The 13,174-nt window shown below is 43.4% G+C and overlaps 1 protein-coding gene across 3 annotated transcripts in view; it reads left to right on the forward strand.

Annotated features, from left to right (window-relative positions):
* The window catches only part of snap91a (synaptosome associated protein 91a), a 235,946-nt gene that overhangs the window by 87,270 nt on the left and 135,502 nt on the right, over positions 1-13,174 (forward strand). For all 3 annotated transcript variants that reach the window (XM_068026003.1, XM_068026004.1, XM_068026005.1), the window contains exon 4: positions 4,151-4,226. In XM_068026003.1, the coding sequence (XP_067882104.1) occupies positions 4,151-4,226 (76 nt within the window). The remainder of the gene's footprint in view (positions 1-4,150; positions 4,227-13,174) is intronic.

Raw genomic sequence — 13,174 nt, forward strand, 5'->3', positions numbered from 1 at the left:
CCCTCAGCAATCCTAATCTGCGGTGTGACCAATTCACTAAACGTGCTAAATAGGTTTAAATTCTAGGCATTCGGGTGACAAGAAACCAATGTAGGTAAGTGAAGTGATGGGTGAGTGGTACTTGGTGCAGGATATAATACAGGCAGTGGAGTTTTGGTTGAGATTAAGTTAACAAAGGATGGGAGGCTGGCCAGGAGAGCATTGGAGCATGAAAGTAACTAAGACATGGAAGAGGGTTTTGGCAGCAAGTGGGCTATAGGCAGAAGTGAGCAATGTTGGAGGTGGAAGCAGGCAGTCTTGGGGAAGACACTGAAGTTGGAAGCTTGACTCTGGGTGAAGTAAGCACCAAGTTTGAAACTCTTCATTCAACCTAAGACCGTGGCTGGGAAGAGGATGGATTTGATGATTAGTTGTGATCTTCCAAAACATTCCTGATTCTGGAACTGTCCCCTTCAATTTTTCAAATTGCTAGTCTCACTTTGCTATTTGAGAGAAACTGGGAAATTATAGGCTTATTAGTTTCAGTTGTGGGGAAGTTAATAGAATCTATAATGAGGGACCATTTGGACAAATATGAGCTGAACCAAGGGAGCCAACATGCATTTGTAAAGAGTAAGTCATGTCTAACAAACTTAGTTGAATTTTCTGAGGGGGTAACTAACATGGTATATAAAGGAAGGTCTGTGGGTGTTAATTATATAGTCTTCCAGAAAGCATTCAACAGGTTCCACATAAGGGGCAGAAATGTATGTGTGTACAATTGGAGGCAACCTATTGGCTTGAATAGGGAATTGGTTAGGAGGTAGAAGACAGAGAATAGGGATAATGATTATGTACTTCAATTGGCAGGATGTGACCGGTGATGTCTCCAACAAATTTGTACTGGGCGCACAGCTTTTCACTATATTTATAAAGGTAATGGATGAAGAAATAGAGAGCTGAGTAGACCCCATTCTCAAACATTCACTCCCTCCTCCACTGACACACTGTAGCAGCAGTGTGTACTGTCTACAAGATGCACTGCAGCAACACACCAAGGCTCCTTAGACAGCACCTTCCAAACCCATGACATTTACCAACTAGAAGGACAAGGGCAGCAAATGCATGGGAACACCACCATCCGCAAGTTCCCCTCCAAGCCACACACCATCCTGACTTGGAACTATATCACCGTTCCTTCACTGTCACTGGGTCAAAATCCTAGAACTACATTCCTAACAGCATTGTGGATGTACCTACCTCACGTGGACCGAAGTGGTTCAAGAAGGCAGCTCACCACTACCTTCTCGAGGGCAATTAGGGATGGGCAATAAATGCTGGCCTAGCCAGCGACGCCCTTTCTTTTAAACAGTGAATGAGCTTACAAATTCAGTGAGTGTTTAACCCTTTTTTTGCTATGATAAAAGAACCAATCGGACTGGTTTTCTTGAGTTTAAACAAGAAAGAGGTTAGTTTATTGTACTTAAAATCAAAACCTGATCTAAGTAAAAATAATCTACACTCCAACTTTCTTTCTCTCTCTCACGCTGTCTCACTCTCGTGCCCCCTTCCCTCACACACCCCCCCCACCAAACCACACACAGGTTACAGAGTAAAGAATGGTTTGGTTGGATTAGCATCCAGAACAAATAACATACGGTCTGTGGAGTCTGGTCATTCAGTTGTCTTCCAGCTGAATTTGTGGTCCTCGAGTTTCTGGTTGGTAGAAGTGGCTACCTGGTTCAGGGTTTTTTTTGGAGATAGTGAAGTCGATGTTTTTTTCCCTGATTCTCTGTCTGCAGCAATGATGGACTTGGATGTTCTGCTGCCTGCAGCCAGGGTTCGGAACTTAGTGTTACCTGGAGCGAGAGAGACATCCTCACTGGGGTCCTGCACTTGTTGGCTCAGATGCTTGTCTGATGTGTTCAAAAGAAACTCGAGCAATTGTTCTGGATGAGGGTTATTCAGACATGCGTCTCCACCGCGATACCTTGGAATGTGAGGTATTTCAGTGCGATTTATGGTGGCCATCTTATCTGCTGTCTTTTAAAAGGAATGCCAAAATCCTAAATTCAAATTTAAAATTTTTTTTTAAATTCTTCAGTTGGAAGCCTAAATTAAACTTATCATTCAGCATAGCACATTTTCATGATAACACCTGGAGTATACTCTGTGCCCTTGCTACCCTCACTGCTGCTTCTGAGTGGTGCTCAACCTGGAGTACCGATTCATCAGCTGAGGGAGGATGGTAGATGGTAATTAGCAGGAGGTTTCCTTGCCCACATTTGGCCTGATTCCCTGAGACTTCATGGGATGCAGAGTCAATGTTAAGGACTCCAGGGTAACTCCCTCCCAACTGTATACACTGTGCCTCCATCTCTGATGAGTCTGTTCTGCTGTTGGGACAAAACGTAACCAGGGATGGTGATGGAGGAATCTGGGACATTGGCTTAAAGGTATAATTCTGCGAGTATGACTATGTCAGGCTATTGCTTGACTAGTCTGTGGGACAGCTCTCCCAATTGTGGCATAAGTCTCCAGATGTTAGTAAGGTGGACTTTGCAGGATCGACTGGGCAGGGTGTGCTGTTGTTATTCCCGATGTGTAGGACAATGCTTGGTGGTCCGTCTCGTTTATTCCTTTTCGACTTTTCTGTAGAGGTTTGGCACAAATGAGTGGCTTGCTAGGCCATTTCAGAGGGCAATTAAGAGTCGGCCACATTGCTGGGGGACTGGAGTCTCATGTATGCCAGACCAGGCAAGGACAGCAGCTTTCCTTCCCTAAAGGACATTAGTAAACCAGATGGGTTTTTATGACAATCCAGTAGTTACATGGTCGCCATTACTGAGACTAGCTTTTAATTCCAGATTTATTAATTGAATTTAAATTCCACCAGCTGCTGTGATTTGAATTAGTGTCCCCAGAGCATTAGTCAGGTCCTCTGGATTACGAGTCCAGTAGCATTACCACTATGCCACCATCCTTCTGATGAAGAGCATATCTCCAGGATCATTCTGGACAGTCAAAATAGTTGGTAGTTTCTTTTCTCCACTACTGATCTTAAACTGTTCTCATTTTTGTCCCCTCTACCCTGACCTCCAACAAATGTGAGTAACTTATGGATTTCTTCTTCACTTAGATTGAGACTGTACATTCAGCTGGCTCAGCTGTAATTCTCATTCTACTTGCCCCCCTTCTCTTTCCCCCCCACCCAGCCAAATATTTCTCATGTCTTCCACCTTGCTCTGACTATGAACCCATGTGAGAGGCCGTAGAAAGAAGATGATAGCTGTAGGGCATAAGGGAAAGTCCCTTTTCGCTGCAGTGGTGTCCATGTAATGGCTCTAACATTTAGTCTTTCACCCAGTTGCTTGTCTTGCTGCTGTTCTCAACTGAGTCCCGAGAAGGCGTTTTCCAACATACTAATCTCATTGCCTTCCTCCTTTTGGCATTTGCCCCTTTTCTCCCCCCATCAAGAAAAGCACGAAAGCATGTACATGGTTATGAACCAGGAACCAAGATTAAATTCTTTAAAGCACCTATTAATTTAAAGTGAGTTAAAGAACTTAGCACTGGTTCCTGGATCACACACCTAAGAATGTGGCTCTATTACTTTTAGTGGAAGTAGAATTCTATAAAGGGTTTTCCCAGCATTGACTTGGAAAGTCTGTTTTGGTTATTAAAGTATATAAGAAAAACAAATGTATGATGCTTAGCATCAGTCGGCAAAAATAAAAACCAAAGAACTGTGCAAAATAAGGTATTGAAGGAGGTAATCGACTTTAAAAACTTGATCATAAGTTATAGAACAGAAAAGGATAACAGCTCGACAAAGGTCTGGTCAGCTAGCATTCAGATGAACAAGTGGAGAGTAAAAGGTGCAAAGAGCTGGGCAAAAAAGGTGACGTCAAGATATTCTTAATCACAGTGGAGTCTATATTGATATGTCATGTCACTTGAGTATTTGTTAGATGTGACAAACTTCAATCAGCTGAGTTTTAATGAAAAATGAAAAAAATTCTAAGTATCAGATGCACCAAATGCCTGGTTACTAAATGCTGTTGGGTTTTTGTAATCTTGTTCCATGTACAAGTAAAAACTTTGATATTCACTTTCATTCAAATATAGCTAAAATTATCTGTATTGTGTAACAATTTTATGTATTTTGCAGAGATTTATTCAATATCTGGCATCTAGAAATACTTTGTTCAACCTCAGCAATTTTTTGGACAAAAGTGGGACTCATGGTAAGAAATCAGTATTTGTATTTGATCAAGAACTAATCTTAATGTCAATATTTGGAAACTGTTTGTACTTGGAGGTCGATTAGTTTCTTTTTCCCTGTTAATAGATTTTGTATTTTCAAAGGCGCAGATTTGAATTCCTTAGTTTAATGGGGCTTGCAGTGCTGTGAAACTAATTTGAAAAGGTTATTCTAAGGATTCTAAAATACTACATGTTTGCTTTATCTGTTTCCATGGAAGTAACAAGATTTATATATGCCTGTACCAAATAATTATAAAGGTAATAATATGGTCCTACTGTCACATTGGAAAATAAGTTGTCAGTTTATATTTCATGAGAGTAGGTGATGCCTGAGTATGCTTTGTGCCCCATGCCACTTCAAAGTAAGAGGATTTTAGGACATAATATCTGTTCTTTCTATTCTATTCAGGAATACTGTCTGGCTCTGATTTTTAATTGCCCTGCCCAGTTTAAAAAAAAAAATTGGGTGGGAGTGCAGTAAAAATGAGTCCAGTCACTCAGGCCCTTCAAATCAGCTGTCGTCTTGCCATACTTTGAACAGGCAGAAAGAACTCTCTCAGGAAAGTTGTAGGGTCCTTAATTAAAATGCAGATTGGTTCCAGTGGTCATCGGGGTCCATTCTGCAGCTTTAGTTGATGTCCTGAGTGGGGAGCCAAGACTGTTATCCCATCAGGTCAATCCTATCAGAAGCCAGATGAGGCCCAACAAAGTAAGCTTAAAGCTCTTTTTTTTTTCCAGGCTTCTTTATGTAGCAAGAGGAACAGGAGTGCTTGTTCATGCCTTACAAGGAAACCCTGGACAGGACCCTTTTGTAACATTTTGTAACTTCCTCTAATTTCTGACAATATACAGTATACAGAATTCTATTTGAGTAACCATTCCATTCACTTCTCTATCTGTTAAACAACTGCTGAAAGCTAAGATTTGTCTGCTTTCTTACCTGTAAATGCCAAAAAATCCTATTAACTTTTGCAGGCAACTTGTCTCTTGCATAGCACGCTTTTTCTGTCTACATCAAACTTTCATACTTTTCCTTGGGAAAATGCAACATGATTGGTATTTCTTTATCCAATAACAAGAAAATTCTTCAATTTTATTTTCTGTTCAGTTCTACAATATAGAGCATGGAGCTTCAGTTTGCTGCCTGTTGTGTTTCTAGGCCTCATGAAAAGAGGGATGTCTTGTTTCGCAATCCCTGTTCTGCACTGTTTGACTGGACATCACTGCGTACCCAATGAGAAACCATCTGATTTCCCTCCACCTTATGGGGAAAAGTGGTGGACTGTGTCTGAAGTGGTCCAAATTTCATTTGAAATGGACTGGGGAAGTGCAGTGTGCCATTGTGAAACATTATACATCAGCGCTTTGCATGGCGCTGGCTCAATGCTCTTTTAAAGATAGTGAAAAGAGCACACTTAATCTCCTTCTGCAGTTGTCGAATAACATCCAACATTTCATGTCTATCTTGGCAAGCATTTCAGTTGAAAACTTAAAGCCAAAGATAAACTGATGCCGATATTTCTACAGCCATATTCTTCGTATGGCTACAATTGTAATCTGTAATATGCTTGTTTGATCACATCGTTGGCACCAGCTGGACCTCATAGTCACAAGGCGAGCCTCTTCAAACAGCGTTCAAATCACACGCATCTTCCACAGTGCGGACTGCAACACCGACCACTCCCTGGTGTGCAGCAAGGTTGGACTCAAACCAAAGAAGCTGCAACACTCCAAGCAGAAGGGCCGCCTACGCATCAACACTAGCAGAATTTCTTATCCACAGCTGTTACATAAGTTTCTAAATTCACTTGACAAAGTCCTTCAAAACACTCCTGCAGGGGATGCAGAGACTAAGTGGGCCCACATCAGAGGCACCATCGATGACTCAGCAATGACCACCTATGGCAAATGTGTGAAGCAGAATGCAGACTGGTTTCAATCTCACTTTGAAGAGCTGGAACTGTCATAGCTGCTAAGCGCATTGCATTGTTGAACTACAAGAAAGCCCCCAGTGCGTTAACATCCCGTAACACTTAAAGCAGCCAGAAGCGCTGCACAAAGAACAGCCAGGCTCTGCGCAAATAACTACTGGCAACACCTATGCAGTCGTATTCAGCTGGCCTCCGACACTGGAAACATCAGAGGAATGTATGATGGCATTAAGAGAGCTTTTGGGCCAACCATCAAGATGATCGACCCCCCCCCCCCCCCCCCCCGCCCCCCCACCTCAAGTCTAAATCTGGACACAATCACTGACCAACGCAAGCAAATGGACCGCTGGGTGGAGCATACCTCGAACTCTACTCCAGGGAAAATGGTACTGAGACCGCCCTCAATGCAGCCCAGTCTCTGCCCGTCATGGGTGAGCTGGACGAACAGCCAACAAAATCGGAACTAAGTGATGCTATTGATTCTCTAACCAGTGGAAAAGCCCCTGGGAAGGACGGCATTACCTCTGAAATAATCAAGAGTGCCAAGCCTGCTCTACTTTCAGCACTCCCTGAACTGCTTTGCCTGTGCTGGGATGATGGAGCAGTACGACAGGACATGCGTGATGCCAATATCATCACCCTCTATAAGAACAAGGGTGACCGCGGTGACTGCAACAACTACCGTGGAATCTCCCTGCTCAGCATAGTGGGGAAAGTCTTTGCTCGAGTTGCTTTAAACAGGCTCCAGAAGCGTGTCTACCCTGAGGCACAGTGTGGCTTTCGAGCAGAGAGATCCACCATTGACATGCTGCTCTCCCTTCGCCAGCTACAGGAGAAATGCTGCGAACAACAGCATCCTCTACGTTGCATTCATTGATCTCACCAAAGCCTTTGACCTCGTCAGCAGACGTGGTCTCTTCAGACTACTAGCAAAGATTGGGTGTCCACCAAAGCTACTAAGTATCATCACCTCATTCCATGACAATATGAAAGGCACAATTCAGCATAGCGGCGCCTCATCAGACCCCATTCCTATCCTGAGTGGTGTGAAACAGGGCTGTGTTCTTGCACCTACACTGTTCAGGATCATCATCTCCCTGCTGCTCTCACATGCGTTCAAGTCTTCAGAAGAAGGAATTTTCCTCCACACAAGATCAGGTGGCAGTTTGTTCAACCTTGCCCATCTTGGAGCAAAGACCAAGGTATGGAAAGTCCTCATTAGGGAACTCCTCTTTGGTGTCGAAGCTGCATTAACATCCCACACAGAAGAGTGTCTGCAGAGACTCATTGACAGGATTGCGGCTGCCTGCAACGAATTTGGCCTAACCATCAGCCTCAAGAAAACAAACATCATGGGACAGGATGTCAGAAATGCTCCATCCATCAATATTGGCGACCATGGTCTGGAAGTGGTTCAAGAGTTCACCTACCTCGGCTCAACTATCACCAGTAATCTGTCTCTAGATGCAGAAATCAACAAGCGCATGGGAAAGGCTTCCACTGCTATGTCCAGACTGGCCAAGAGTGGGAAAATGGCGCACTGACACTGAACACAAAAGTCCGAGTGTATCAAGCCTGTGTCCTCAGTACCTTGCTGTATTGCAGCAAGGCCTGGACAACCTATGTCAGCCAAGAGCGACGTCTCAATTCATTCCATATTCGCTGCCTCTGGAGAATCCTTGGCATCAGGTGGCAGGACCATATCTCCAACGCAGAAATCCTCGAGACGGTCAACATCCCCAGCATATACACCCTACTGAGCTAGCGGCTCTTGAGATGGCTTGGCTATGTGAGCCGCATGGAAGATGGCAGGATCCCCAAGGACATATTGTACAGCGAGCTCGTCACTGGTATCAGACCAACCGGCCGTCCATGTCTCCGCTTTAAAGATGTCTGCAAATGCGACATGAAGTCCTGTGACATTGACCACAAGTCGTGGGAGTCAGTTGCCAGTGATCGCCAGAGCTGGCGGTCAGCCATAAAGGCGGGGCTAAAGTGTGGCTAGTTGAAGAGACTTGGCAGTTGGCAGGAAAAAAGACAGAAGCACAAGGGGAGAATCAACAGCCCCGACAACCAATTTTATCTGCAGCACCTGTGGAAGAGTCTGTCACTCTAGATTTGGCCTTTGTAGCCACTCCATGCACTGCTTCACAAACCACTGACCATCTCCAGGCGCTTATCCATTGTGTCTCGAGACAAGGAGGCCAAAGAAGAAGAATATGCTTGTTTGTTGGTTGCTCTTGATTTATTCAGAGGGAAGTTTTCCCAACATTGGTCATTGCATGAGCTCCAATTAGTCTGCATCAGATACTATTTTCAGTCCAGACTATCGATTCTCTGAAGATTTACCATTGAGGCAAAAGCTGGAGTTATTAGCCTTTACGGCAGATTGCCCCATAAAAGTGTGTATCTATCATTTGTACTGAACTGTTCACTTGATGCTTCACTTGGGCATAACAAAAAGTAAAAGAAGGAAATACTACAAGGGGCCATGCTTGTTTTTAAGAAGATCTTAAAGCAGGACAGGAAAGTGGGTTTGGGGAGTTAATTCCAGACCATGGGTGAGGAGAGAGGGGTGAAGTATATGAGGCTAGAGTTTTTAAAAAAAAAAGTTCTGAGGTGTTTGTAGGTTGCAGGAAGTTGCAGAAACAGGGAGCGGAAAGACCTTGAAGGGGTTTCAGCAAATAATTGTTCATTTTTGATGCTGAGTAATCCTTCCAATGCTGGTTGATCAGTATGCACATTTAATGCTAGAGGTATAAATTAGGAGTGGGAAGTGGAGCTGTTGCAGCACACTTCCTGATGGATTGCCCATCCAATGGGATGTGAGACACAAACAAGAAATGCTGGAAATACTCAGCAGGTCTAGCAGCATCTGTGGAGAGAGAAGCAGAGTTAACGTTTCAGGTCAGTGACCCTTCATCAGAACTGGCAGATATTAGAAATGTGAAATGTTTTAAGCAAGTAAAGCAGGGGTGGGGCATGTGATAATAAAAGTGAAGGTGTTGATGGGACATGGTCACCAAGAATAACTGACCAGAAGGTCATAGAGCAAACGCAAATCGTGTGCTAATGGTGTGCTGAAAGACAAAGCATTAGTACAGAGAGGGTGTTAATGGACAGAAAACCGAGCAGCCTGGCCACGAGTGCAAATATGAAAAAAACCAGTGGGTAGGCATAGTAGAAACAAACTAAAATAAACACAAAGAAAAAATAACTAAAAATAAAAGTTAAAAGGGGGGCCTGTCATGCTCTGAAATTATTGAACTCAAATGTTCAGTCCGGCTGGCTGTAGCGTGTCTAATTGGTAAATGAGGTGCTGTTCCTTGAGTTTGCGTTGATGTTCACTGGAACACTGCAGTAACCCCAGGACAGAGATGTGAGCATGAGAAACATAGAAAATAGGAGCAGGAGTTGGCCATTCGGCCTTTCGAGCCTGCTCCGCCATTCATTATGATCATGGCTGATCTTCCAACTCCGTAACCTGTTCCCGCTTCCTCTCCCATATCCTTTGATCCCTTTTGCCCCAAGAGCTTATATCTAACTCCTTGAAAACATACAATGTTTTCAGCCTCAATTGCTTTCTATGGTAGCGAATTCCACAGGATCACCACTCTCTGGGTGAAGAAATTTCTCCTCATCTCAGTCCTGAAAGGTTTACCCCGTATCTTAGACTATGACCCCTGGTTCTGGACTCCACCATCAAGAACATCCTTCCTGCATCTACCCTGTCAAGTCCTGTTAGAATTTTATAGGTTTCTATGAGGACCCCCCTCACTCTTCTGAACTCCAGCGAATATAATCCTAACCGACTCAATCTCTCATACGTCAGTCCCGCCATCCCAGGAATCAGTCTGGTAAACCTTCGCTGCACTCCCTCTATAGCAAGAACATCCTTCCTCAGATAAGGAGACCAAAACTGCACACAATATTCCAGATGTGGTCTCACCAAGGCCCTATATAATTGCAGCAAGACATTCCCTGCTCCTGTACTTGAATCCTGTTGCTATGAAGGCCAACATACCATTTGCCTTTTTTACAGCCTGTTACACCTGCATGCTTACCTTCAGCGACTGGTGTACGAGAACACCTAAGTCTCCCTGCATATTCCCCTCTCTGTAGCCGTTCAGATAATCTGCCGCCTTGTTTTTGCTACCAAAGTGGATAACCTCACGTTTCTCCACATTATACTGCATCTGCCTTGCATTTGCCCACTCACTCAACTTGTCCAAATCACCCTGAAGCCTTTCTGCATCCTCCTCACAACTCTCTCTCCCACCCAGTATTGTCATCTGCAAATTTGGAGATATTCCATTTAGTTCCCTTATCTAAATCATTAATATATATTGTGAATAGCTGGGGTCCTTGCACTGATCCTTGCAGAGGATAAGATGAGAGCAGGAGGCACTGTTGAAATGGCCAGCAACCGGAAGTTCAGGGTCACGCTTTTGGACTGAGTGGAGGTGTTCCGCAAAGCGGTCACCCAGTCTGCAGCTGGTCTCCCCAATGTAGAGGAGACCACGTTGTGAGCAGCGAGTGCCGCATACTAAATTGAAAGAAGTACGAGTAAATCACTGCTTCACCTGAATGGGGTATGAGACTGCTCAGACAGTTAAAGTACAGAACTGGAGTTGATAATCTAAATAAGGCCCCTATTTAGTAACCTCTCAACAAAGTTACTGAGTAGACCTGGGTATGTTGACAAATTACGACAGCAAAGCTTTCTTGAAATATGTTCAAAGCACATTTCCAGTTAATATTCCAGCCATTCATAATCAGTGGTTAGAAGACTTATAGTTTTCAAATAGTGTATCTACATTCCTGCCTCTGATTTGAGCAATTGGTCAATGGCCTTTCACGACTGTTCATTTTCAGTTACATAGCTGGTATTTCAATTTTTGTGAAACCATTCATGCCTTGTTACAGCATGACCCAACATATTTGCAGTAGTATTTTCATTTAAGTATTTACCATATGCAACAGTTTCTGATGGAAACATTGCAACCTAGCTTCAGCAAGCAAAACATTTTCTGGTTCATGTGTTATTTGCTGGATTGAGAGGTAAATGTAAACTTGAAATGACTTTTCTGCTAGTATTAACTTGCTTCCTCCACATTGCCTCATTTTTGGAAAATTTCATTAGCCTTCTTACTTTGCATTGAAAATGGCCATACTGGAATCCAGGTGTTTTCATCCTGACTGAATTATCTCTAGTAACTCTAAATAGGATTTTATTTTACCAAACTTTTACAATCCCCTCCCAGATTTTGGGGAAGGGTCATCTTGAGAACTGTCTACTTCTATCAACGTTAATATAATTCTATGGGATTAAATTATGAATTTCTGTCATTTGTTCAACTTCCACATATATTAAGGAAATGTGGCTTTCATTTCATGGACATTCTGTGCAGGTGATCTATGCCTTTAAGAAAATTGCACATTGGATGTTGTCTGACCTTCTGCCACCTCTTTAATCCTGGCTCATTTTCGTAGAATCTTAGAATCAAAGAAAGTTTACGGCACAGACAGAGGCCACTTAGCCCATCGCGTCTGTGCCGGCTGAAAAACGAGCCACCCAGCCTAATCTCCCTTCCAACATTTGGTCTGTAACCCTGCAGGTTATGGTGCTTGAGGTGCATATCCAGACACCTTTTAAACGAGTTGAGGGTTTCTGCCTCTGCTACCCTTTCAGGCAGTGACTTCCAGACCCCCAGCACACTGTTTGAAAAATCTTACCTTCATCTCCCCTCTAATCTGGGTACCAATCACTTTAAATCCATGCCCCCTAATCACTGACCTCTCTGCTTTGAAGCCAAGCATTTTTCCCCCTGTCCTGTCTCAAAACTGGATGGTTTTCTGCTATCTCCCACTGCCAAAGAAATCAGCTTTGTTTTCAAAATTTAATGGAAGTAAAAGTCCAAGGAGCCAACATCTGTTTACAATCCTTGTTACTGAATCTTAGTCAGATAACGCAGTGGAATTCAAATGGTCACATTTGTGATGTGAATCAAAGCAGGCCTACCCATAGATCAGTATGTTGAAGAACCAATGACAGAATGAGCTATTTTAGATATGGTACTGTGCATTGAGACAAGATTCATTTCGAACCTTGTGGTAAAGGAGCCACTGGGAAGAGTGATTTGAATTTTATATAGAGTTTGAGAGTGATTTAGTGAAGTAGGAAACAGAGGTTTCAAATCTGAACAAAGCAAACTAAGGTATAAGGGATGTGTTGCCTAAGATATATTGGGAAACTAGATTAAAAGAAATGACCGTAGATGCAGATTGAAAGTTTCGGGCAAAAGATGCAGAGGAATGTGAGGAAGCACTTTTTTACGCAGCGGTTAATAATGACCGGGAGCTTACTGCCCACGAGGGTGGTGGAAGCGCAGACTATCAATGACCTGAGAAAAATGGACTTGCGGGACTATGGGAATCAAGCTGGGGATTGGGACTGACAGCGTGGCTCTGTGGAGAGCTGGCATGGACTTGATGGGCCGAATGGCCGCCTCCTGTGCCGTAAATGACTCTGACAAGCATTTAAAGAATTAGTTCATAATTCGCAACGAATGTACATTCCCTTAGGGAAAAAAAATCCCACAGGATAAGTGATCCAGCCAAAGCCAACGAATTTGAAGACAATATTAGATTAACGGAATTCTATTCCCTGCTGTATCTCCTTTGTCTGCAAGTTTATTTTCCTAGTGTCCATCCAATTTCTTTTTGAAATCATTCATCATCTCCACTTCCACCACCCTTTGTAGGCAGCGTGTTCCAGGTCATTACAACTCGCTACATTAAAAAAAAAGTTCTTCCTCACTTCCCCCTGCATCTCTTGCCCAAAACCTTAAATCTGTGTCCCCTAGTCCTTGTACCATCAGCTAATGAGAACAGTGTCTCAATACCTCTATTTATAAAGCCCAAGATCCCATGTGCTTTGTTAACTACTCTCTCAGTATGACTTGCCACCTTCAAAGATCAATGCACAGGAACCCCCA

The sequence above is a fragment of the Heterodontus francisci genome, chromosome 3 (genome assembly GCF_036365525.1).
Source record: "Heterodontus francisci isolate sHetFra1 chromosome 3, sHetFra1.hap1, whole genome shotgun sequence".
NCBI lineage: Eukaryota > Metazoa > Chordata > Chondrichthyes > Heterodontiformes > Heterodontidae > Heterodontus > Heterodontus francisci.